Raw genomic sequence first — 27,336 nt, forward strand, 5'->3', positions numbered from 1 at the left:
AAAAGGCATGCGTGGACAGGGAGACAGGACTGCATACCCAGTAAATACATAACGTTCCCATTTGGTCATTTTTTGGGAACCAAATAAGAACGTTCTAGGAACGTTCCCTGCAGGTTATTTTTAGGGAACCTAATGTAGAACCTTCCCAGAACGCTCCCTGTAGGATATTTTTTGGGTAATCTAACGGAAACCTTCACAGAACGTTTCTTGCAGGTTTTTTTAGGTTTTATTTTATAACCTAAAAGGAACCTTCCCAAAACGTTCCCTGTAGGTTTTATATTACCTAACGGAAACCTTCCCAGAATGTTCCCTTTGAGTTAATACCTATGTGGGCAAAATAATTTCATCCTTGAAATACATCTTTATTGAAATAATTACTTTTGGTTGAATGTCACTTTTATACAAAGAGCAAATAATATCAGATAGGATGATCAGTGTAACGTTTAAATAAAATAAATGAAAAAATTGAAAAATAAATAATTTTTTTAAATAATGATAAGGTTAATAATAATTTTCCCCATATAAATTTCAAAATATGAATTTTATTGTAAAGGCGCTCTAAGCAATGTGACGTTACTTTTTGCTAATGTTTGAACTGTTTTCAAACAAACAGAGCTAACTCCCCCTTCTGTGTTTTTATGAACGCGCCCAACCCCCACCCTCCAAATCCTTCTTGGCGTTTTTTGGCTGGAACAGTTTGTTATCTTTCTGGTGATAGGTTTGGCCAATTTGTTTTTATTGCAGTTTGTGGAGCCTAGGCTGTCTACAGAGATAGCGTTTTTTACAGTTTGATCAGCGGACAGGCAGCAAGCAGATAGTAAGATGATGTTTGCCCGGGCGCGGAACAGAGCGATCACACTAGTCAAACAAACCAGACTTTGGGGGTCAAACGCGCCCGAGCGCGGTTTGGTTTAGATAGTGTGAGTGCGCCCTTAGGTGCACCCAAATTTTTGACTTCATTGCATTTAACACCACAGTTTTACAAGCGCCCATGGTTGTTAAATGTACAGAATATAAATTAGCATGTATTTTTATCATTTTTATGTGATTCTTTTTTCCCTTGTAGCCTATTTGCTTTTATGTTTGTTCTATCTTGTATTTTATTACATTGCTTTGTTCCCATCTTTCATTGTAGTTTTAATGTTGTGTGCAGTATTTGCCATTGCTGGAAACACAAAATAAGTGTATATATATAAAGGTGGCTTCTCAAAAAAGTGCTCTTGTGGCTCAACTTGCCCCAGCTGTGGGGTAAGTTGATCCATGTGAAGGGGTAAACTGACCCACTGACTTTTTTTGTTTAAATCTGAACATAGTTTAAAAATATCCACTTTCTTAAATGTAATTTTAAAATTGCCAAAGAATGCACTGAAATAATGTGTTACATTTTTCTTTGATATTTACATAGAAGGTTTGTGACTTTATTAAGTGCAAAAATTATCCAGAAATGTTTTTACATGTCCATTTACGATTTGTTCTTTGAATGAAATTGTATATTTTTGCCCTATTTGGAAGGGTCATGAATAGTAATGTTGCACAGTATGCTCACAACAGAGACCTTATATTTGAGTCTGTATCAGACGAAAATACAGATTTTGAGGAACAACTAATTGTTTGGAGATTATTAATGGATGTTTCTGAGTGGTAAGTTGGTGTTTTTTTTCAGTATGGACCTACAAAACGTAATCGTAATGTCAATAGTAGAACTTCAGCCTAAACTCTAGCAGATAGCATTAATTAGCATATAGCACTAACTCAGCCGTCACAACTTTGTTTTTAGCATTTTAACAACTACGTTATTAATTTAATGCGTACATTTTGACTGTGACATCAAAGTTGGTGTTATGTTGAGATTGGCCTGTTTTCCAGCGGTCTTTGCTATGCAGAAGGTTTACTTAAAAATGAGGAAACAAATGCATTTGAGTCTCTGGATATGTCATTACCACGTACAGAGCTTTTATTATTTATCTATGCCTAGTTCAATCAGTTTTTTATTCTATGGCACCTTTAAACATAACTAATTATTTATGCCAAATGCATAAAAGGAACTTAATGAAAATTATAAAGTCTTGGCATGATATGTTTTCTAAAATGTAAAAAAAAAAATCAGTTGTGTGAAACTACACAGAAATACATTCTTTTAATTAAACAAATTCAGTGGTTTCAGTGCCTTATGGTGGGGTAAGTTGAACCACTGGTTGAGTTACGGCTCTCCTGATTTTGCCAAGTGGTTGATGTCCTCAGGGCAACATTATGTTGACTCTGGGACAACATTTCAATTAACCAATCAGATTTCAAAAATAAGTTTACAGTTTGTTTTAAATTTAAGCTTACCAGGATTAGCTGTTTCTAGACCATGTCCCTCTGATTTTAGGGTTTGGTTAGGGTTAGGGTTTGGGGTGGGTTTAGGTTTAATTAAGTAAAATGTTGTCCTTGGGTCAACACAATATGTTGCCCTGAGGACATCAAACTCTTGGCAAAATCAGTTCGAGCTTGAGGGCACCCCACAGTATTTGGTTCACTTTGCCCCACAAATGTTTATGTTTGGGCCAAGGATCAAAGGTGAATGGTAAGCCTAAGGTGTGAACACATTTCTATAATAATAAAATGGTCTGAGTGAGACAGTGGGTGAGATGGTAATGTTGATGGGATTAAGGGTTGGTGAAATTGAAGTATTGGGAGTGGCAGGGTTACTTCCTTTAAATGTCTTGATGTTCAATGCTTTCAAAGTTGATTGCTTTGTTTCCATTTAGGGGACTGCCTGCTAAAATGTGTATAAATGCAATGTAGGGCTGTAAGTCAGACTTGGTGACTGCAGCACCCCAAGCTCTATGCTCTGATTTGATCGCTTTCTGCAATAAAACTACAGCTCGAGGAAATCCAAGTCTTCTGGTCTTCGCTAAAAGGTTTCCGACATGTTTTCATAATGTTGTAAAAAGATGTTTAAAGAACGTCATGAACATACCAAAATACAAGCAGTGTATACATTGGTTTAAATGTATCTCAGCTTTATTAGTGTTTTGTTTTATAATGGTAGGCAGGACTGGATTGGTAATCGGGCATACAGGGCATTTTCTTGGTGGGCCAACATAAATTCAAAGTAACACGTCATAAACACCTTGGTTGTATGGTCATGATGTTCTTTAAAAGTCTAATTCCAAGGTTTAACAGCTAACTGTCTCACAAATGTTGTATTTTGGTCTGGATTGGTTTTCGGAGTAAACAGACATGATTTACGTTTTTTACTACCTAAAGAAAATGTGCCAATTAGGTATTTTACAACGTCCTTTTTGTTATTATTTAGAGTGTGGCTTTAAAAACGTTTTTTGAAATGTTGTACTGCAAAACTGACTAATTTAATAGAATGAAAATACAACGTTGTGAAAAGTTTGTGATTGTATTTTTAATTTGATCATAATCTCTTTGTCCTACAATGTCCTATCTTTATGACTTTAAAAGCTTGATGTTCTGTCTTTATTCTTCAGCAATTATTTACCCACCCCTTCTTTTCATTTAGTCATTACTTTATACAATAGTTTGTGATGATTTCTGGCCATAATCGAGACGCATACTCGTTTTGCTAAATCCATTGTAAAGCAGTGAGCGTCTTCTGTCTCCCGTACAGCAGGAGGCGCTGCAGCTCTTTAGTCCGCAGATAAACTCACTAAAGAAAGAAAGAAAGAGCGGGCATGTGATGTGTTTCTGTATCCTCAGTGTTTTTCTCTCTTGCGTGTTTCAATGAGTGTAAACAGAGTCTTGTCTTTGTGTATTTAAGTGTTGAGACGTTGATGATGAGATGTGCGGTAAATGAGTAGGAACTGATCTGTCCATGCTGGATATATTGATGATTTCATCACAGAAATCTCTCAGCTGAAGAAAGAGGTGGCGTTACTGGAGACAAAGCTGAGGACAAGAGGAGATTTAGCAAAGAATCGAGAGGTTTGTACAGCTTAAACATCATTTACCTGAATCATACAACATCAAATCATTTCTAATCTTACTGTCTGTGTGTGTTGTGTTGACAGGATGTGGATTGTTGTGAATCTTCAGTGTATGTGACTGATGATGGGAGTCTGGATTCAGTGTGGATGAGCAGAGATCAGAGCCGCACACCACAGCCACTGCTGGACTCTAAACTCTCTGAAGAGAAATCCAGACACACACAGGACTCCGATCTCAGTCTGACTTTACTCTGTTATACTGAGTCAAAGCCCACAGACACTCAGGACACTACAGTGTAGGGATCGACCGATATGGAGTTTTTTGTGCCGATGCCGATAGCGATTTTTTTCCATCAGCCTTAGCCGATGACCGATACAAGCTGCCGATTTTCTTTAGCCGATATTTGGAGCCGATACTGCTTTTCTCATTCAGTTTATATCATAAAAATAACACAATGATAAAACCAAATGTTACAACTCTTAATTTAATAAAGGAACATTTATTGAACTATATTTAACAAATAGTAAAAAAAGGTGAGGTAGAACAAGTAAGAAAATTCAGTGCTGCTTAAAATACATAAATAAAATAATAATTACACCATTGCACACAATAGCAGCAACCAAGCAGCATAACAAGGGGAACACTTTACTTTATCCATGAAAGTAACCAACTATTTACAACCTATTTAATGCTTAGGTCTAAGTTTTAGTGCACTTAACTTAATCTCTTGTATAGCAAATGTCTTTAATAAGAAGACAAGGAAAATGTAAACAGCAAAACTGATCAAAAAACAACTTAAAAAGAATTCTGAATAACATGCCAATTGCCCCACTTCTGTACCTCACACACCCTAGTGCCCTATAATAAATGCAAGGGATAGTTAGTTTGCCTCAGCTCGCTTAAAACGCATAAAACTGAACACATACATGAGGATTTGTGTACGGACTTCGGTAAGATAGTAGAGCGCGTGCACGTACGAGAGGTGCAGTGAGAGAGACATGGATGAAAGAGTGCATGTATCTTTGCGCTCTCAGTGAACGGAAATGTTGACAAAACTTACAAAAAAACACTTCTCCGGTCACATAAAAGTCATGTGTGAACTGTTTGGAACTAAGTGCTTTGGGTCGAATGTCTTAATTTTTTTCGCTGACGAAAATTCCGCGAAACTCCGCGTTAACAACCATAAACGTATGCAACCATGAACTGCGCTCTCCACAATGACGAGAAACTATCAGAAATGGATATTGATTTTTAGCCTTTTACTACTACATATATTTATGGAGATGAGAATTAAAAACCCACCCTGTCCAGCTATGATCAGCTGTTCGGCTGATCACATGACCTGCGTTCGCTTGCGGCATTATGAGCACGTGTCGCGTCTAAACGTCAGACTGGTGGTCGCTGAATAAAACTCCTATAAATACCACAAAATCACGGAACAACGTCAGCATTATTTAATCATATGACCAGTGTTCGTAACAGCTGCCGTATGCATACGGTTAGCCTAAAAGCTATTTGAAGCTCCCTAAATACAATGGCAAGCAGTTTTATAGGCATTCGCGTTTTCCATTAGGAACCAAACTTTCTTAGCTATGGTTGCACGCACATATAGAGCAACGTGTTAACACTTTCAAAGTATATGGCAATATTTCAGTCAAACAGTTAAAAGATGCTTTGAAGTTTAAAACTTACCAGAGCAGTCTTTGAGCGCTTCGCTCTGCTAGTGGGGGGAGGGGCAATGCACGGGCTGCAGGCAGCCTCCAGCCACACAGAGCTGCCTGTGGGCGCCTGTCTGTAATTAATGCCGGGGAAAAACTATCGGCGAATGCAAGCCGCGAATCGGCCGATGCCGATACACCTAAAACCTGCTAAAATCGGCCCGATGTATCGGCCGGCCGATATATCGGTCGATCACTACTACAGTGTGTAACAGTAAACAGAGCTTACAGGAGGATCAAACCTCCACAGAGTCTCTGGATTCTGTCTATAACGCTGGAGAACAGCAGCAGATCCTGCAGACCACACTGAAGATGTGTTCAGTTAAACTCATCGACTGCACGAACCTCATGATGAAGATTAAAACTGAACCCACAGAAATGAAAACTGAACCCACAGAAATCAAAACTGAACCCACAGAAATCAAAACTGAACCCACAGAAATCAAAACTGAACCCACAGAAATCAAAACTGAACCCACAGAAATCAAAACTGAACCCACAGAAGAGGAAGATCTCACTGATGAAGATGATATTTTTATTCCATCAGGTATGTCTCCTTATAATGATTGTTGTATTTGTAAAAATGTTAATGTGAGCACCTGTTTTGGGTTTTCAGTCACAAACTCACTTATCAAAAGACCAAAAAATATAAGTACTAAAATTTGAAAGGGGCCATGGCACAATACTTTTTTAAGATGTCAAATAAATCTTTGGTGTCCCCAGAGCACATATGTAAAGTTTTAGCTCAAAATACCATATAAATTATTTATTATAGTATGTTAAAATTGTAGATCCACTTTGTAGATGTGTGCAAAAATGTGCCGTTTTGGGTGTGTCCTTTTAAGTGCAAATGAGTGGTTTGTTGTATAATAAGAGCTCCTTATGACATCATAAGGAGAGCCAAATTTTAACAACTTATTTTTTCATGTGCATGTAGAGAATGGTTTACCAAAACTAAATTACTGGGTTGATCTTTTTCACATTTTCTAGGTTGATAGAAGCACTGGGGACCCAATCATTGCACTTAAACATGGAAAAAGTCAGATTTTTATGCCATGGCCCCTTTAAATGAGTTTAGGATATCTTTAATACTTATTGAGTAACAGGCATGTATGCTTAAATGGTTAGTTCATCCCAAAATGATAATTAATCACTTACTCGGGTCCTGTGTTGTTCTAAACCCAAAGTGCTCCGATTCTCTTCAGAAGACATTTTCCGATATTTTTGATTAAAACTGGGAGCCCAGCCAACACAGAATGTTCCCTGTAGGTTATTTAAAGAGTAACTAAACCCTAAACCAACTTTTTAGTTAATCATCTGTAAGAATGGGGCTTTATTAGTGCTGTTCATTGATTTGTGTAACTTTTTTGACATTTGGGTATAAAGTGTTTCAATGCTACAATATTTGGTGTAAAAACGTCGGAGGTGGCTACTGCAGTTGAATTTTCCTTTTGGATGTTGCGGTTAGGGATGCATAAGGATTAATCGCGATTAATTGATTGCAGAATAAAAGTTTTTGTTTACATCATATATGTTTGTGTACTGTGTATAATAATTATGTATATATAAATACACACACATGCATGTATAACTTTAAGAAAAAGAAATATATTTATATTAAGTATTTATATATAATATAAATGTACAAATGTTTATACACATGTAAAAATGTCTTAAATATATTGTCGCTGTCGGGCAGAATCCTCTTATCTCCAAAACAATTATTTTTCAGGAAATTAAAATACTTAAGAGTTATTAAACATTGTATCGTTAAAGTTGTTATTATGCCTTATATTATTTTTGATTATGCTGTCATTCATAAGAATGGTACGGACACAGACGTCGCTGCTGCCAGGCGCCAGCAGTGTTCAACAAATACTGTGGTCACATTGACAAGAGACGAGGCTTCAATAGTTAACCAAAGCTTACTGTAGTTACACACATCTTCCTAAACTCTATTTTAAAGGTTAAAGATCTATGAGAGATGCAATAGAAAACACGATGAGCTGACTATGCTGTCTAATAAATGGAAATTAATCTAATCTGCTCGCAAACTTACCTTCGTGGCTCACAGGCTTCCTTCTGCACAGAAGCATTACAGCTATCGAGTTTTAAAGGTGACATAGAATGGTTGAACGGGATATTTATCCTTGTTCTGTGATGTGACATGTAGACAAAAACATTTTTGTTTGGGTCTGTAATGCCTTAGAAGCTTCCTAAAAACCTCTTAGATAGCTCTATTAGGGTGGGGGATTTTAAACAAGTGGTTTTGCACCTATTTGGCTCCCCCTACTGGCTTAACTTGCAATCTCATTACTGATTGGCTGACTTTGCTGCCACTCAAAAAATGTAGCCAATTATTTTAAAGTGGAGGGGTAGTGAGATGCCTGTGATGTCATAAGCATCAATTTTTCAGATTGGGCCGTTTTCTGGCTGACATTTCTAAAAGAGGAATTTCTATGAGACTGAGATGTTTAGCATGTCAAGCACTTTTTGTATGTTTGTGAATGCAGGTAGACTACCATTATTCAACAAAGACAAGGTAAAAATGGTTTTTCATTCTCTGTCCCCTTTTACTCTTTCACCGCCATTGACGAGATATATCGTCAATTAAGAGAAAACGCTTCCCGCCAATTACGAGATTTTCCGTCTTTCCGCAACTTTTTAAACCCAGAAGTATTGCCCTTTGGCAAGCGGCTGCATGTCCGTGTCTGTTTTAAACATCGCTCTGAATGGGATCTCTATGAAAAGTCCGTCACAAAAATGGAATTATCTCTGCTTTTTGCTCAAAATGTGTCGCTCCATTTTTGTTGTACCTGACAGAGTTCCTTTAAGGACACAGACATAGTTGCTGCCAAAAATAAAATTAATAAAGGTCAAATGATCGTTTCCCTACGTTATAAGGCATGTTTACGTATAATAACGAGGCAAAAAAACAGCTAGCTTGCATAATGATTCATGACTGCAATGGCAGAACTAGCGTGGGTCAAGATTTGTTTTCTTTAAGCCCCACGAAAATCACGTTAGATATCTCACCAAACATGATGACAAAACCAATGCATAGTGGCTATCTAAATCAACGGCAGGCAATTTGGTTTAAATTCACGTCAGAAACAAAACAATGGAAGACTTCAAATCAACAAGATAGCGTAATGAAAAATCTAGCCTAAGAAACAATATGTTAGACTTTAACACTGCCATTACTTCGAGATAAAACTGTTATATATATATAAAATATATAAACTTTTATTATATAATTCATATAACTGAATCATAAATAACCAGTGTTTTGAGAACATTTACCTCAGTGGACGTGTTGCTTGACGAGGATTTCGTTGCAATTCTCAATCTTGAGGAGAAATATGCAGTTACGAGGTTTCTCAGACAGTTGAAATGTCCAATGGAGTTTAGAGGTTTGCGCTCAAGCTTTTTCAGGACTTTAGACTGGTTAATAAATTGTAGAAGTAACAGACCCACGTGGGGACTGACCAATAGCATTGATTTGTGAAAAAATATGAAATTGACACTATTTTGGGACCAACAGGGACCATATACGTGCCTGCGTGTGTAATGTGTATATATACATAATTTTTATACACAGTACACGAACGTATATGATGTAAACAAAACTTTTATCCTGAAAACGATCAATTGTTATGCAGTCCTGGTTATTATGGTACTGATGTAAGCATTACGACACTGCGTAAGCAGGGTTCAAGCTCACCACACCGTTATAATCTTACCACACCCTTGGTACGAGATCAGTTCGTCCCCTTTATCTCCATTGGGGTCTTTTTTTTGCAATTATTGAATTATCGTCCAGCACTACAATGTATACCATAACTAATTTCAAATTATATACTATAACTAATAATCTACTACTTATAATAATATACTCTCCAACATTCTGCTTCTACTACTCTTGACATCTATCTGACACTAAAACACCACAACAACCACAAAGTGTCACGAGTTTAGAAACTCCTTTTTCCAGACGCGATATTCAGACTGAAGCAAAGTCTTGTTTGTTATTGGTTACATCAGGGGTGTCCAGACTTTTTTGCATGATGATCTACTTTTAAAATGATAAATCCGACAAGGTCTACCAGCCAAAAACACAGCTTTATTTTTTTTATTACATTTCAAATGCTTGTTAGTACTGTACTGTATATATTGCATATGTAATTTAACGATTCAAAACAATAACAGTGCTGATATTATTCATTTTTAACACTAAACTCAAAACAAATACAGCAAAATACAATAGCCAGGCCATTTATCTTATTCTGATGACTTGCACTGAATTGAACTAGACAGTTTTATCGCTAGTCTCGCAGGCTTCCAATTTGTTATCAGTCATGGTTGACCGGTGTTTTGATTTAATAATCTTCATGTGAGAAAAGGCTGACTGGCATAAATAAGTTGAGCCAAACAGTGCAGACAATGACGTGGCACATTTTCTGATATTTGGATATTTCTATTCTGCAAGAAGGTCCCAAAACTGTCCAGTGGATCTTGCCTTCACTTCAGTGTCAGACTGCAGTGCTAAAATCTCATCATCCAATGCTGATGGGTTCATCTGAAACAGCTCTCCTGTGTCTGTGGCCAGGGTCTCAACCTCATGTTCATCTCCAAATGGAAAGCACATAAATGTAGCAACTGGCTCAAGTAAAGCAAAGTCTTGAAAACCTTTGTCAAAGTCTGAATTGACCTTTTCAATTTGCTCGATGTAGCGTTTTTGCAGTTCAGATGCAATGTTTTGGAAGTTGCCTAATTCGTGGTGCTGCAGCTTAGATGAAACTTGTGCAGTTTCTTTTATAAGCATTAACTGAGCTGATCGTGTTGACCACCATCTTCTCTTTACCCTGCAGCTCTAAATTTAGCTCATTCAGAATGTTAGTCAGGTCAGTCAACAGGGCCAAATCTAAAAGCCACTGTTTATCCTCAAGTTGTTTGTATTCTGTATTATGTGTAGACAGAAAAAACTCATTTATCTCAGGCAGCAGCTCTCGAAATCTTTCCAAGAATTTCCCCCTGCTTAACCACCTGACCATCTGTATGCAGCAGGAGATCAGTGTGTTTGCAGTCAGCTTCCTTCAAAATAGTGCGGAAGAGCCGTCTCTGAAGTGAGCGTGCACGAATTGAACAAACGATTTTCATGGATACATCCATGGTCTCTTTCATGTTCAGCATTTTCGCACATAGAGCTTGCTGGTGTATAATGCAATGATAATTAAGGAAGTCGGGAAAAGCATCCTCCTCCTTGCATTTGGCAATGAATCCGTTAGAACGGCCATCACAGGAGCGCCTTCAGTGGTGATTGATACTAATTTAGACATCGAAAGCTGTGTTTTGTCGACATAGTCCTTAAATGTGCGAAAAACGTCCTCACCCCGAGTGTGCTCTTTCAAGGGCAGAAGTGTATGCAGCTCCTCTCTCGCTGTCATATCTTTAAACACCATCCTTATAAAAACACACAACTGCGCTGTATCACTAATGTCTGTGCTCTCATCTAATTGCAGTGAAAAACATTCACAGTCAGTTATGTCCTTTCTCATTTGCTGTGTCAAGTCATCAGCAATCATTTCACGACGACGTGCAACTGTATTTCCGGATAGCTGAACAGCTTTGATAGCGGACACGATCTCAGATTTGTTTTTAAAATCTTGAAACAATGAGTCCCCTGCCTCGACAAACGCGTCTTTTATCATTTGTACATCTTGGAATGATTTTTTATGTTTGACGATGGTGTGTGACTCACCCGGAATGATGCCTCCGTGGCTGCTCTTGCTTTTTGGCCTGGACGTGTAAAAAGTGCTGACCAAGTAATTGAGATTTCAGTTATTTCACCTTTGCTCTTCTGAGCTCGCTTTTTGCAGGAAAATCATTGTCAGTGTTTTTATGAAGTGTCCGAAAATGCCTCTCCACATTTCGTTTCTTTGGAATACCAATACTTGTCTGGCAGATCAGACAAATGCATTTAGAAAAAGACATTGTAAAGAAAAAATCTTCCTTCCACTCGACATGGAAAATTTTTCTGCTTTTTGCTTGGTACCATAATCATTTTTAAATTAGATGAAATTTTCGATGAATGTTTTTCAAATAAGCTTACGTTATTCTCATGACTCAATAAACAAAATTTAAATATACTTTACTTTATTTAATCAAACTGTATTTCTCTCCAGTATGAAATCTCTGATGGCCTTCTAAGTAACGTAAATAAGCAAAAGTCTTGTCACACTTAGAGCATTTATAAGGTTTTTCTCCAGTGTGAATTCTCTAATGGGCTATCAGCTGACATTTATGCCAGAAACGTTTATCACAGTGTAATAACAGGACTGACACCTGTCTTCTGTCTATATGAGTGAATTTAGAAAAAGATACAGAATCTCAATTCTTCATCCTTCTTTGTGTAAATAACAGTGAAAGACAATTTAATTGTTTCATGTTTTTTTCAGATGTGAAGAGTGATTCATGTTTGGATATAGAAATAACTTCCTCAACATCAAAAGAGCGACTGACAGCACAAACTCTTTCCTGCATCACCTGTGGAAAGAAATTCAGCTCACAGAGACATTTAGAGACACATGAGAGAAAACACACAGAACAGAAACTCTTCAACAGATCTGAGATCAGCTTTACTACCTTACAAGAGAAGAAACTTCATTCAGAAGACCACAGAGAGAAGAAGAAGAAGAAGCAGTTTCACTGTGAGCAGTGTGGGAGGATTTTTGTCTCTTCCTCTAATCTAAAGGTTCACATGGGGACACACCGTGGTGAAAAGCCTTTCAACTGCACTGAATGTGGAAAATACTTCAGAACCAAAGACAATCTTAAAGTTCATCAGAGAATTCACACAGGAGAAAAACCTTACGAGTGTCCTCACTGTGAGAAGAGATTTATCTCTAAACATAGTCTGAAGAAACATATGCTTTCACACACCAATGAGAGACCGTATCAGTGCAGTGAATGTGGAAAAACCTTTAGGGATTCAGGTTCATTAAAATCACACCAAAATATTCACTTTAAAGAGAAACTCCATCAGTGTTCACACTGTGATAAACGTTTCTGGCATAAATGTCAGCTGATAGCCCATGAGAGAATTCACACTGGAGAAAAACCTTACAAATGCTCTCAGTGTGACAAGACTTTTGCTTATTTACGTTACTTAGAAGGCCATCAGAGTGTTCATACTGGAGAGAAACCTCATCACTGTAGTCTCTGTGGGAAGAGTTTTAGTCTAAAGCATAACTTACAAAATCACAAGAGAATTCATACACGTGAAAAACCTTTCAAATGCTCTCAGTGTGACATGACGTTTGCTCAGTCAAGTTACTTAAAATCCCATCAGAAAGTACATACAGGAAAGAAACCTTAAGTCTGCTCTCACTGTTTAATACGTTTCTGTAGTTCATCTGAATTCAAAGTCCATCAGACTTCTACCTCCACCTAGAGCCTGTTATTTGGTTTGCAAAAATCCACCCCTCCCGGTCAATCTGGTCCAATTAGCGCAGGCCAGTTCATCTGGTCCAATCAGTGCAGGGCTGTGTAAAATCTGCCTGTCAATCACAGTTCCTGAACGCGCCACAACCCCCCCCCCCCCCCGCGGCGCGCGTTGCAATTTAACATGCATCCACCTTTTTTTTTTACAGGTGTGTTGGATTGAACGCAGCGTACATTCACTAACAAACTTCCGATTCCTCGGTTAACAACCAGAGCTAGAAAAACAACCAATAATAAAGGGAACAAAGATAGAAAGCGACCGTGCCCGTAATAAAACTAGGATCAATATCGGACCGGCATTTGAAAGGTTGAGGAATCTACAAGATTCAGGGTTCAAGCTGGATGCAGAGCTTGCCACATTTCTTCTTGACCAGTAATTGTGCTTTATCAACCATTGATTGTATTTCTGAGTGTTATGTAAGTAATCTTGTCTAATCTAAGTATGTAAGTAATGCTTGCTAAACATGCGTTCACAAAAATACTGGTGCTTATGCATTGACAAGGACAAGCTCGAAGGGAGGTTGCTCGGTGGTAGTGTGGAAATTGTAAACATTCCTAATCATCCCAATACTCCAAGCATACTGCAAGCTTTAACGATTATTTGATTGATTGATCGTTAATTTAAACCAGGGGTGTCAAACTCAAGGCCCGCGGGCCAAATCCGGCCCGCCCCCTCATTTCATCTGGCCCGCGAGAGTTTACAAATTATGTTAATTATGTGGCCCGCGAGAGTTTACAGATAATTTTATTGTTATTATAAGTTTTATTTTTGCAGGTTATTTCCTATATAGATTTTTTTAGCAGCCACCAAAACTAATTTTTGTCCCGCCAAAGTCTTTTTGTAATGTAATTATAGTGATAATGTTGATGATTGCATGAGAGAGAACGAGCAGTGCCCCGCACGCGCGCACTACTAGAGTGGGCGTGTCTGAATGCGAACGCTGCAGCCTCCGTAGGTCGCATTTCCAGGCTGCATGCGTCATCAAGACTGCCTTGTTTCAGAATATTAACAATTATAAAGTTAAATATTATTCTTTGTTTATAGTAAATAGTTTTAATATGCGTATGACTTGCGAATGTAATGGTCAGTTAACTTAAATAAACCAGGCTTGATGACGCTGCTAATGCGACCTCCGCATATGGAAACGGACAGTATCTGCTCGTTCTTTCTCTCCCTCTCTCGCGCCCGCTCACGGAGATGTCCAGCTGGTATTAGTTTATTACGCGTCTATTCCCGCTAAATACGCGAACTAATGACTCATCTGAACCGATTACTTTTAATAAACGATTGAAACTATTGATCTGTAGCCTACAACACTGAACTCATGAGACATCAGTCAATCAGTCAGACACTCAAAGCCACGTAAAAAAACCACAGCTTTTTTGTAAAGAGGGCAAGAAATGGCGAGGGTAGATGTGTTGAATAAATGCATAATTTTGTGGTGGAGATTGTAAAACTCTTTATTAGTATCTAAAATGCCTCTCATTTTCAGACCTGCACAATGAAGGATAACAGAACATTTTGAGTGTACTGTACTCACATACAACATGTGTTTTTGTCACCACAATTATTTTTAAAATAATCTGTAGAATAGTTGTACTCTATACACTTTGTCATTATTTGCCTGGGCTTCTACTTTCAAAGCTGGGTATCAATTGAGTTATTAACAAAACCAATAGTAAGCAAATGCAGGGAAAATTATGCAATGTACAGTAATAAAAGAGTTGATATATTCATACAGTCGTTCAAATACAACCGGCCCTTTGAGATTAACCGTAAAGCTGATGTGGCCCGGGATGAAATTGAGTTTGACACCCCTGATTTAAACGATCATCGAATATGGGAAATTGCATAAATTGACATCCCTACTCTATAATGGAACTTATAATTAGGGCTGCATGATAAATCATGAAAAAATTAAGGCATTAGCTAAAATTATCATTGTTGACCGTTCTAAAAATAGCTAAAAACTTTGTAAGCCTGCTTACTTTATTCAAAACCTTATTGGCCATATCCAAGTTATTCTCTAGGATAGACCCGAGGTATTTCACTGACGTTTTTGTACTGACCACAGCATTTTTAATATGACCCTTAATTCCGAACATCTTTTCAGTCTGTATTTTGAACCGAACAAGATGGCCTCTGTCTTACCAACATGTAAAGACAGCATATTATCAATCAGCCAGTTGTTTACAGAGGATAGTTCTGAACTCAGGGTACTCTCTAGGATAGATTGATACTTATGAGACATTAAAAGTGCTGCGTCATCGGCATACAGAAATAGATCACATGAATAGGAATCTACCATATCATTAATATAGGTTAAAAATAAGGATGGTCCAAGAATACTTCCTTGTGGTACGCCGCATTCTACTACACAAGGATCCGAAAGCGTTCTCCCCAGGGTCACCAATTGTTCCCTCCCTGATAGGTAGGACCTAAACCACCTACAGGTTGAGTTGTCTGCTCCCATGGCCTCAAGTTTAGCTATCAATCTGTCATGATTTACCGTGTCGAAAGCCTTGTGAAATCCAATAACACCATTCCGCAGAGATTTCCACTATCTATTTCCCTGCGTATGGTATAAAGTAAGCATGCTTCGGTAGAATATGACTTCCTAAAACCAGATTGGAATTTATACATGAAATTATTTTATTCATGTATTCATTAAATTGATCATTCACTAATTTTTCAAAAAATTTTGAGACTGTACATAGAATGGAAACCGGATCGTGGCTGTTCCCTTTTTTGAAAATGGGAACCACTTTTGTCAATGTACACCCTATGACCAGTATTGTGTTTCAAGCTGTCAGACACAATTCTTTAATAAAATACTTTGAAGAGAATTTTACATCTCAACTGTCTCTGATTCTCCTGAAGAAAATCCACAACAATGTGAACAAATGTAACCTTATCAGTGCACTGCGTCAAACATCATAGGAAAGAGCACCTGTGTCCCTAACCTGCAGGTTGTAGCACATAAGTGTGTAAGGAGAGATATTACAGACAGACACAAAGACTGATCACATGATCAGATATGAAGTCTGATCACAGCTCTGTCTCGTATCACAGCTTAGACACAGAGTGTGGGTCTGATCACCGGCCGGCACCATCGCCACAAGCGTTCTGGCTGTTCATCTGCTGGTGCTGGTCACGCTCTTCTACTGGAGAAATTAAAACAAATATGAGGAAGATCCCAATGAGATCAGGTGACTCTTCATCATCAAAATCAACTTGATTGCATTTGCCAGATTTGTTTCTGAAATAAACTCAAATGACATCTTGTTAATTTCAATGATCTGAGTCAATTCCTCAGCTTACCAACGAATGAAGAAGAACTTGATATTACAGAAAATATCTGTCAACAACTCGGCAGTGACAAATTTTTGCATTTTTTAACAACAAAATCAATACTCTTACACAAAAAATCATGCAACTGCCTGCTATGCCATTACATCAGAGAGCACACAGTTCACCCAAAGATCAACATCAGTTATTTAATACAAAAACTAATACAATAATAATAATAATAACAACATTTTGATTAAATTATTTTCCAATCTGTTGCATATACTGTAAATGTTCTATCGTTTGAGAGTAAAACCAAGTAATACTGTCCTCTAAATGATAATATAAGTGTGTTCCTGCAAGTTCCTGTCTCATCTTAATATGAAAGAAATAAGCAAGGTAACTGTAACCCTGGTACCTTCTGTTTCATTGTTGATGGCCATTTGTTTATGTTTGGACCAAGGGTCTGAGTCAAATGTGAATGGTAAGCCTAAGGTGTGAACCCATTTCTATGATAATGAAATGGTCCAAGTGAAGTAGTGGGTTAGATGGTAATGTTGATGGGATAAAGGGTTGGTAAAACTGAATGATTGGGAGTGGCAGGGTTACTTCCTTTAAATGTTTTGATGTTCAATGAATTCAAAGTTGATTGCTTTGTTTTCCATTTAGGGGACTGCATACTAAAATGTGTATAAATGCAATGTAGGGCTGTAAGTCAGACTTTGTGACGGCAGCGCCTGGACTGAAGATTTGAAGATTTCAAAATCCAAGTCTTATGGTCTTCGCCAAAAAGGTTTCCAACACATTTTCATAATGTTGGAATAAGATGTTTAAAGGACATCATGAACATCCCAAAATACAAGCAGTGTATACATTGGTTTAAATGTATCCCCGCTTAAGTAACACGTCATGGACACCTGGTTGTATGGTCATGATGTTCTTTAAAAGTCTTATTTCAAGGTTTAACAGCTAAAGAAAACATATCACAAATGTTGCATTACGGTCTGGTTTTGTTTTGTAGTGAACAGACTTGATTTACATTTTTTTACTACAATTAGTTTGGCTGTGGATGCTTTGAAGTTCTTCATTAAACAGTTGAGCAATTTTGGTGTGGTCATGACGTTTAAAGGACGTCATGACCACACCAAAATACGACCAGTGTTTACATTGGTTTAAATGTATCTCAGCTTTATTAATGGCAGGGCTGGATTGGTAAATGGGCATACCGGGCATTGTGGGTTGACATACATTTAAACCAAAGTAACATAAACACCTGTTGTATGGTCAAGATGTTCTTTAAAAGTCTTATTCCAACCAAGGTTTAACAGCTAGAATGTCTCACAAATGTTGCATTTTGGTCTGGTTTTGTTTTAGGGTTGCCAACTTTCCCAGGTCAAAAAGACGTAGTATTTAATGTATTAAAAATATACTTAAAATACAAATAGTATGTTTATAATACATTTGTATCTCCAACATACTTATTTGAAGTGTATAAAAAATGTTAAATTGCATTTAAACTTATTTTTTAAAAGTATACTAGAAGTACATTGGTAATAAATATATGCTTTATTTCATTTTAAAGAAATATGCTAAACTTGAAAATATTTTAATGTATTTATATTAAGTGTACTAGAAGTACATTGGTAATAAATATATGCTTTATTACATTTTATAGAAATATGCCAAACTTAAGAATATTTTTATTTATTTGTATTAAGTGTACTAGAAGTATGCTGGAAATAAATATATGCGTAATTACACTTTTAAGAAATAGGCTATACACAAATGTACTTCTAGTGAAGTTTTAGTATATTTGGAGAAAACATACATTTTTTCAAAACATGATTCATTAATTTTTAATAAGCTAACATTGAAATTTCCTCAAGCATTTCAACATTATATCATTCCGACTGCATAATAAACTAATTTTTCAAAGATTTGCTTAAAAATCTATGTACGTTTGCTAGTGTTTATTTTCAAACAACACACGTGACAAAACCTGATTGGTTGTTGTTATAGTAGCACGGGATGGGCATGAGTACTCGATTGCTAGAGTACTCGAAGGTGGCATCGATGATCGATCACGAAAACGATGATCATATGGTTTTATTTATTTATTGTGGATATGGCGGCATTTGGATGTCTGGTTAGCGTTACAAGCGCATGTGGTAGTAAAGACTGGGTCTGGAGATGCGTGTTTGACGTTGTGTCGAGCCACGCAGACCGGCGTATGACATCAGTAACATTACCATGCGTGATTCAAAAACAAACAGATAATTCCGCGCGACCGCCGATCCCGTGAAGCCTGCCATCTCACATCACTGAAGCACTATGGTTTAAAAGGATGCCGTGATTTTCGGAAATACAGTCAGGTACAAAATGTACAGCGCCGTCAAAAGTTCAATGGGTTATCATCTCATATTTAAACATCAAATGTCAAGAGATACCAGAGAGCCATACGAGCATTAACATTACATCTTGACTGAGGTAAGAGGACGACACGACACAGCTAATCGCTAAAATGATAGCAAATCCACAAAGGGAGTTAAACTTTCTTTACATAACTTAGTTAATAACTTAGTCAAAGAGGCCCTTCCACATAAAACCGTTTTTACTTGTATTTTTTTATATGTGTTAGGTCCATATGTGTTTGTGTTGTGTCGTGAATGCGAAAATTAACTTCCACCACATCTGTCAGCTCTAGCCACTGAAAAGAAATAAGCGGAGAAATCAGGTCAGTTAGAAAAGCTTATCAGTGTGACGTGGAACTGATCGAGGTCATTACTAGGGGTGGGAATCGCTTGGACCATCATGAATCGATTCAGAATCGATTCTTAGGGTCCCGATTCGATTCAGAATCGATTCTTGACGTACTAATTTGCATATCTGTGACGTCATTACGTCGCATTTGCTTTCAAAGCCAGGTTAATGTTTGCGCTTTTGCTAGTCTCTGAACTGTCATATACTGTACTTTAATGCAACTAGGGATAAATAATGTCATTCTTATATACATACATGTGTTGTTTCTGTTGTAAGACATTAAAACCAGTAAAAATATTAATTTAACGTGACATATTAATTCTATATGTTAACCGGCATTAACTTCCACGAACGTTAAGCGTCTAATCATCATCATTATACACAGTGATTGGCAGTATTACTGTATTTATATAATGCAGCGCACCCAGCGACTGAATAACAAACTATGTGCATATTTTTACAGAAGTATATTCATGTTATATCTAAACAGTCTGCGGATGGTTTAGGGCAGGGGTGTACAATACGTCGATCGCAAAGGCAATGCAGGTAGATCGCACTACTGCTGCTCCACGCGCAAAATTGTCATTATGGTCTTTTGGAGTAATTGTGAAACATGCAGGTCTTTTTGAGTTGCTGCGCCTTTCTTGTCAAATGTGTTTTGCCATGCCACTGCAGCTCAGTCGTCTTTAACTTCCAAAATTCACATGGATGCGCATTCTTGCCTCACGCAGTTCCTGATTCACACGCACGGTGTGTGTGAGCGAGCAAACGAGAGGGAGAGAGAGGCAGCGTAGCGCTGATTTGTATGCTTCTAATACTGTTAGTTTCACTAAACCGCATCTCCGCTATTTTAAGGAGTACTCGACATGTACTCAAGGATTTTTTTTTAAACTCCTCAAAAAGAATAGAGTAATGGTGACAGCCCTAAATTCAATGTAGAGATATATGCAGTATAGTCCTACAAGCATTTAAAGTGTTCTTTCTCTTCTGCTCTTGTAAGCTCGGCTATGCGCTCTTGCAGGGCGCGCTCTCTTAAGTTGTCCGTGTGCATCACCGCTCCCCCAGTTGAGTTCCGCCTTTTGGTTCTGATAACGTGACGTTATTTTGTAAACTAACATTTAAGAATCGATTCTTGACATTTGTGAATCGATTCAGAATCGGCCCACGTCCGAATCGCGATTCATCTAAGAATCTATTTTTTTGCCCACCCCTAGTCATTACTATTCATGAGCTTTTCAACTTGAGACCGCGCCCACATATTACGTTTATTTATTTGAGTTAGTTTTCATAACAAGTTACATAGGGGTGTGCATTGGCACTGCCCTCACAATTCAATTCAATTACGATTCACCAGGTAACGATTCAATTCGATTCTACGATGCATTGCGATGCATCAGAATTCTACTGTACAAAACAAGGCAAATTTTTAATCAGTCAAGTGCAACTATTCTCAACAAAAACGGAAGCTTAGCAGCTTTAAGACAATGACAAATATATACCTGAGATGAGAATTTTACACACAGCGTAAGTCTTGTCTAGTTTCCCATTAACTTCATAGAATCCGAAATGTGCCAATATGTCCACTTTCCATGGAAAAGGGTGCGTTTTTATTTACCCGTCTATCACGGTCATCTCTCTCTGCCTCAGCCGTTTTGATTGTTGTTGGTATGCCCCCGGAAGTAATTGAAACTTCACAACTTTATTGTCCACTCAAGGCCAGAAAATAAACAGTGACATAATCGATTATGGCACTTTGCTGCATCGATGCTGAATCGTGCATGCCCGCATTGCGATGCATTGCCGAATCGATTATTGTTGACACCTCTAAAGTTACAGCAAGGATGGCTAAACGTCAACCGTACCGTATTCGGGGCATTGTTTTTCGTCGAGACATCATTTCTATTAAACGCAGAATAAAAATACGTGTTAATACGTTCGCATTATGAAATTAGCATGTATGAAGATAATTTCATCATTTTCGCAATGTAAACTTTATATTAAACAACAACAGCATTTGTCTTGTAAATGGATTTGAAATGATGACTGTCGGGCGTCACATAGACGACAGAGTCAAGTGAGATCTGCTTAACTCATCTATAAGTTTAATTTCATCTCAAGTATCAAAGGGTTTGTGCTCTTTATCATTGAAAACGGTCAAGCAAACAGCACGCGCAGAGATAATGCACTTGCCAATGACGGCTCACAAACGCGCGGGTTATAGGCTGTATGTGTGCTTGTTGTCAATGAGATTACTTCTCACAAACACGCTCAAGTGCGGGATATGTGTGCTTGTCAATGACGGGCATTAAATCCGTCGAATTCCGCGGAGTTTTCTGCCGAAATCTGCGGTCGCGAATTCCGTTCGGATGCTGCTATTTAAGTTGTCACGTTATTGTTTGTAACTGTTCTGAATCGTTTTTTTATATATATATTTACAAGTTTGTTATTCATACGTTGATAACCTGCTGTTTCAAACATTAAGTAAAAAAGTAATCCATTCCAGACAACCCTGTTTATGACTGACACTGTTAATCATTTTGCGATTAAATCTCCATTCCCGGGGGTTTTTTATGCGCGTGGGGGGGGGGGTGCTAGATATTCGAATATATTCGGATACATTGCATGATATTCGAAATCCGTTCGAATTTGATTTTTCTCAAAAGTGACAGCCCTAATCATCACTGACTTGCCTGTTGTTTTTCAGATGAACTGCTAGACATTTTTGAATCGAGACGAAATGACGAGTGATTTGGAAGAAAAATGTTTGCAACACATCAATTCCAGGTGGCTAATTTCTGTCCTTTTGAGTTATTCCTGTAAAAAGCAGTTTTTTTATTGTAAAGCTATAAGGGACTTGGTCTAGTCATTTGGCATAATTTCTGATTTCCTTAAATCTCCTTAAAAAGAGGTGCACCTTCAGTTTGCAAGACCACAATAGACAAACAATGGAAAATGCTCTAGGTTCAAATAAAACACAATTATCAATATAAAACATATCCTGTAGTACACACAGGTTGCTTTATATCATGAGCCTAATCCTATTTTCATTGCCACTTGTAGAGTGCTGTGACAGATTAAACTGACACCCTTGATGAGGACACAGTCAAAGCTTTAAAAGGTAAATTGAGAAGTTAACAATACTTTCATACATGCATATCTATGCCAATTTATTTGGATAGATGGATAGAGAAATGTTCATTCATTATTGGGTAATTTTGTATATATTCTGTTTCCTTTTCACAGACCGTGTGATAAAGCAGTCTTCAATTACAACAGTGTCTGAATTGCAAGAAGAAGTGACCCTCCACTTCAACATGTGACATCTAAACTGTTTTGTGTTCTGGTTCAGCTATTTACAGGTTTATCTTAAGTTGGTTGAATTGCATATTTTTTCAGTAACTTTTTATGCAGAGAATTACATTAAGATTATTATATAATCATTGCTTATGAATATTCAGTGATTGCATATTCATAGTGTACTTTTCATTAATACATTTAATGTTAATGTTGTACAATTTGATAAAAGTAGCTCTGTAATTGCATTTCTCTGATATTTGTTTTAAATTGTTTCTCTCTGGTCAAGAGATTATGTATGTCTCTGGGCTTAATTCATTTACTTGAGATATTTTTGTAATGTACACAACACAATATGAAGTATATTAAATTGTTCTGGATTCAAAATCTGTGTATGTGTCTTAATATTCAATGATTTTGCATATTTTAATATAACATTTTAAAATAGTAGTGTAATGCTAATACATTTCTATTAATATAATGCTAGTATATTTCTAATATGCTGAAGTACTATTGAAGTGTACTTGAAACACAGTAAAATTAAGCTTTAAATGTATTCTAATTGTATTTTAAGTGTATGAGAAGTGCATTTCAAAAGAATTTTAAAGAAGTACACTTAAATTACACTAAATGTATTTTAAGTTGTTCCAATTTAACACAATGTCAATATATTAAATATATTGCAAATAAATTAAAATCGACTTTAAATATATCTTGAAATGCGTTTAATGTATTTGAAGTTGTTTCAAAATAATACATTTAATATGAATTTAGTATAGTATCATTTAAATATATTAAGTATGTCCCAAAAAAATACTATTAAAATATATTTCTTTTTCACCTGGGTTCTCACTCTGAAATACAAGACAATGGATGGCCTGTCGCAGCAGTGTAATAGTTAATACACTTATGTTACAGTCTGTAAATCACAAGAGCGAGAATTTCCTAGCAAAGTTGTAAATGCCTTGAGCCTTTTCAGGTAGTTCTCTGGATCAGCGATCTCTTCAGAACTGAGAACGAACTTTGTAAGTAAGCATATCTTATACATGCAGAAACAGCTAAATAACCAATTATATAAAAAAAACTTGATATCGTATTATTTTACTCTCTTAAACGTATACTTAATGTGATTGGATGAAAGGTGTCGGAGATCATTATCAACTGTCGTGATCAGCACTGGTGCGGCTGCTGTTTGTGGCACTGCAAGAACTGACAGGTGGATGACATCAAAGTACCGCGAGGGCATTGCGAAAGCAGTCTCTTTTATGATTTCTCGAATCCCTCTCGCGTTCCAGCAGATCCATCATCATTTTATTTGCACTTCGTCGTTTTCGCGACACCGTTTGGCAAGCTGCCAGAGGCTGTAAATTGCGACTCACCGAAGCCCTTTCACCAGAAGATAGGATCGCCAGAGAGAAACTTTGGCCTCTTGTTAAAAAATCCAGAGATGAGGGCAAAAAAGCCTCCTTTCGCGGCTCCTTTGCATTAATTGACGGGAGGAGATTCAATTACGTTGATGTGAAAGAGTCTTGTCTCGTGGTCCGTGTTAATGGCTCTTAATCTGGTAGGCTGTTTCAAACCTGACTTTGTGTTTAACCTACTTCGAGGGCGATCTAATAATTGACAAAATTTTGTTAATACCCTCAATTATCATGGATCGCTTTTGGGTACTCCGGTTGAACTTACAAAGTTTACGTTAAAAACTTGAATGTAGCCTATTTATCATTCTTAATGATGTTCTGTCTTCAAACTGACATTCAGTTCTTTTTGCATACTTGCACTGGGCAACACGCAATGTGAAATATATATATTTATATATATTATCTAAATTTGTAGCCTATTCGAGTATTATGTTCGGTTATATAATTGTTCCTATCTCAATTGAGAATTTCGTTTATTCAGATTAAAGAAGTTTAAGATTTTTTCCGTGTTAAATGGAATTTAAATTTAACTCTCTTTCTGTTATATCTTTAAATGTAAGGGGTTTACGTGATGCTGTTAAAAGGAAAGCCGTTTTTTTGTTTTGTAAAAGTCTGATATAATCCTTCTTCAGGAAACACACTCATGTGAAATGGATGTAAAATTTTGGAAAAATCAGTGGGGTAATACTATATATTGTAGCCACGGGTCTAATCACTCTGCTGGAGTTTTAATTCTTTTGCACAAATTTAAAGGGCAAATACTTGGGGTAAAGTCATCTGACGACGGAAGATGGATTATTTTATCACTTAAACAGGATAATTCAAACTTCATTATTTGCAATATTTACGGTTGTAATTCACGATCAGATAATAGATCTCTATTCTCTCAGATAACCTCTGAATTGAAAGAAACTCTTGTTAAATTCCCTGACTCTTTTCTTATTCTTGGCGGTGACTTTAATGAATGTGTTGACGGCACTTTGGACAGATTTCCTCCCAGAAGTAACGACAGTTTTCATGTTAACAGCAACATTTTATCATTTTGTACAGAATTTTCTCTTACTGATACAAGGCGTTTTTTTCACCCCGATTTACACGAATTCACTTGGTCTAATAGAAATAGGTCCTCCCAATCAAGAATTGATCTCTTTTTACTCTCTTGCTCAGCTCTTCCATTTGTAAAATATATTTCTCACTCATTTGCGCCCCTGTCAGATCATAAACAAATAAGTTTAAAATTATGTAGCAATACTGATAAAATTCCTAGGTTACGTGGTTATTGGAAAATTAATAATTCACTTTTAAAAGATGCTTCCTTTAATGATAGTATTAAAAACTTACTTTCAAGTATATTTTCTCAAAAAAAAATGAGGATAGTTATAAAGTGAAATGGGAATTCTTTAAATATAAGGCTAGACAGATTGCTATTAAACGAAGTAAAGATTTAAAAGCCTCTAAAAATAAAAATATATGTGAACTATTAAATAAAATAATTTTTTTATTGCAAAAAAAATTAAGTCCGGAAGAAGAATTGCTTTTAAGAGAGTTAAATCTTCAAATTAATCAAGCTTATTTAGACTTGGCTAAAGGTTTTTTATTAGATCTAGAGCAAAATGGCTTGAGGAAGGAAAGACCAATTCCAGTTATTTTTTTGCATTAGAAAAGAGGAATTGCAGGAAAAATTCATTGACGGTTCTTAACATTAATGGTGTCAGGTGCACGGATCCAAAGTTAATTTCTAATTTTGTTACTGCCTTTTATACTGACCTTTATACTTCTGAATTTAATATGGATAATTGTGAGAATTTTTTGGAAACAACTAAGAGTCATATTCCTATCATTGATGATGATTTTAAAGATACTTGTGAGGCCACCTTGACAACAGAGGAAATTAAATTGGCTCTGTTATCTATGAAAAAGAAAAAATCCCCTGGGGTTGATGGATTTTCAGTTGAATTTTACATTCATTTCTGGGATTTAATACACTCCCCTTTGCTTCTCATGTATAGTGAATGCATTGTTCAGAGAGAAATGACTTCATCCATGAAACAGGGCATTATTTCTCTTATCCCAAAGCCTGAGAAAGACTCGCTCTTAATTGATAATTGGAGACCAATCACACTTCTTACAGTTGATTATAAGGTATTGGCCTTGGTATATGCAAATAGATTGAAAGTTAAGCTTAATCATATTATTTCAGAAACACAATCGGGCTTTGTAAAAGGCAGACACATTAGTAACAATTTAAGACTTGTTTTAGATTTACTGGATTATGCTGACTTTGTGAAATCTGATGCTATTATACTTTTCCTAGACTTTTATAAGGCCTTTGACACCATTGAGCATGAATTTCTTCTGCAATCTCTTAAATTGTTTGGTTTTGGGTCTTCGTTTGTCAATATCACCTCACAAAGATTTTTTATTAAAAGTGGTGTCAGACAGGGCTGCCCGATTTCCCCTTTTTTATTTATTTTGGTGACTGAATTATTATCTTTAAGTAATATGCACAATCAGAATTTAAAAGGTATTTCGATCGTTGACAGGGAAATTAAAATGTCTCAACTAGCTGATGACACCACTCTTTTTTTAAAAGATAAAAGTCAGCTCTCTATAGCCATTCAGATTATTCAACAATTCTCGTGTGCTTCTGGATTAAAACTAAATTTGTCCAAATGTGAGATAATGTCACTACATAAATGTGATGACGCATTCATTGATGGAATTCCAGTTAAAAATACAATAAAGTATTAAGGTATTTATGTATCAAAAAATTTAATAGCCAGACAACAACTTAATTTTTCTCATAGATTAAAGAAAACTCAAAATATTTTTAATCTTTGGCTACAAAGAGACCTATCTCTTTATGGCAGGGTTCTCCTCTCTAAAGCGGAAGGTCTTTCTCGCTTCGTCTATCCATCCCTTTCTTTATATGTCAAGGATTGTACTATTAAAGATGTTAATAAACTTTTCTTTGACTTTTTATGGAAAAATAGGTGTCATAAACTTAAAAAAGCAGTGATAGCTAGTTGTAGAAGTGATGGGGGTATGGAAGCTATAAACTTTCATAACACTATTTACACCTTCAAAATTAACTGGCTAAGAAGATGTTTAATAAATCCAAATTCCTTATGGTTCTTTATTCCTAATTATATATTCAATAAAATTGGAGGCCTCCCCTTTATCTTAAAATGTAATTATATGCATAATAAACTCCCGGTTAAATTGGCTAATTTTCATCAACAGGCTCTCCTTGCCTGGAAGTTGTGTTATGTTCACAACTTCTCTCCACATAAAACTCTCCTGTGGAATAATATGGATATACAGTCTTGTTCAAAATAATAGCAGTACAATGTGACTAACCAGAATAATAAAGGTTTTTAGTATATTTATTATTGCTACGTGGCAAACAAGT

At 36.6% G+C, this 27,336-nt stretch overlaps 1 protein-coding gene and 1 long non-coding RNA gene across 2 annotated transcripts; both read left to right on the plus strand.

Annotated features, from left to right (window-relative positions):
- The first annotated feature begins 5,861 nt into the window (after positions 1–5,861).
- On the plus strand, positions 5,862–15,169 carry LOC135771742 (uncharacterized). Its single transcript, XM_065282128.1, has 2 exons — positions 5,862–6,204; positions 12,116–15,169. The coding sequence occupies exons 1-2, from the start codon at positions 5,970–5,972 to the stop codon at positions 13,033–13,035; spliced, it is 1,155 nt and encodes a 384-aa protein (XP_065138200.1). The 5' UTR covers positions 5,862–5,969; the 3' UTR covers positions 13,036–15,169.
- Positions 15,170–15,180: 11 nt separating this feature from the next.
- LOC135771776 (uncharacterized) lies at positions 15,181–22,865 on the plus strand. The gene is made up of 5 exons (XR_010543042.1): positions 15,181–17,242; positions 21,914–21,993; positions 22,116–22,170; positions 22,270–22,327; positions 22,453–22,865. It is a non-coding gene; the product is annotated as an uncharacterized lncRNA (long non-coding RNA).
- Positions 22,866–27,336: the final 4,471 nt, after the last annotated feature.

Source organism: Paramisgurnus dabryanus, chromosome 8 (assembly GCF_030506205.2).
Source record: "Paramisgurnus dabryanus chromosome 8, PD_genome_1.1, whole genome shotgun sequence".
NCBI lineage: Eukaryota > Metazoa > Chordata > Actinopteri > Cypriniformes > Cobitidae > Paramisgurnus > Paramisgurnus dabryanus.

Bases quoted from the DNA above. Each gene is read 5' to 3' on its own strand.
- LOC135771742 (XM_065282128.1), top strand. From the start codon at position 5,970: ATGTGTTCAGTTAAACTCATCGACTGCACGAACCTCATGATGAAGATT. The intron at 6,205-12,115 runs GTATGTCTCCTT...TGTTTTTTTCAG, and splicing joins TGATATTTTTATTCCATCAG to ATGTGAAGAGTGATTCATGT.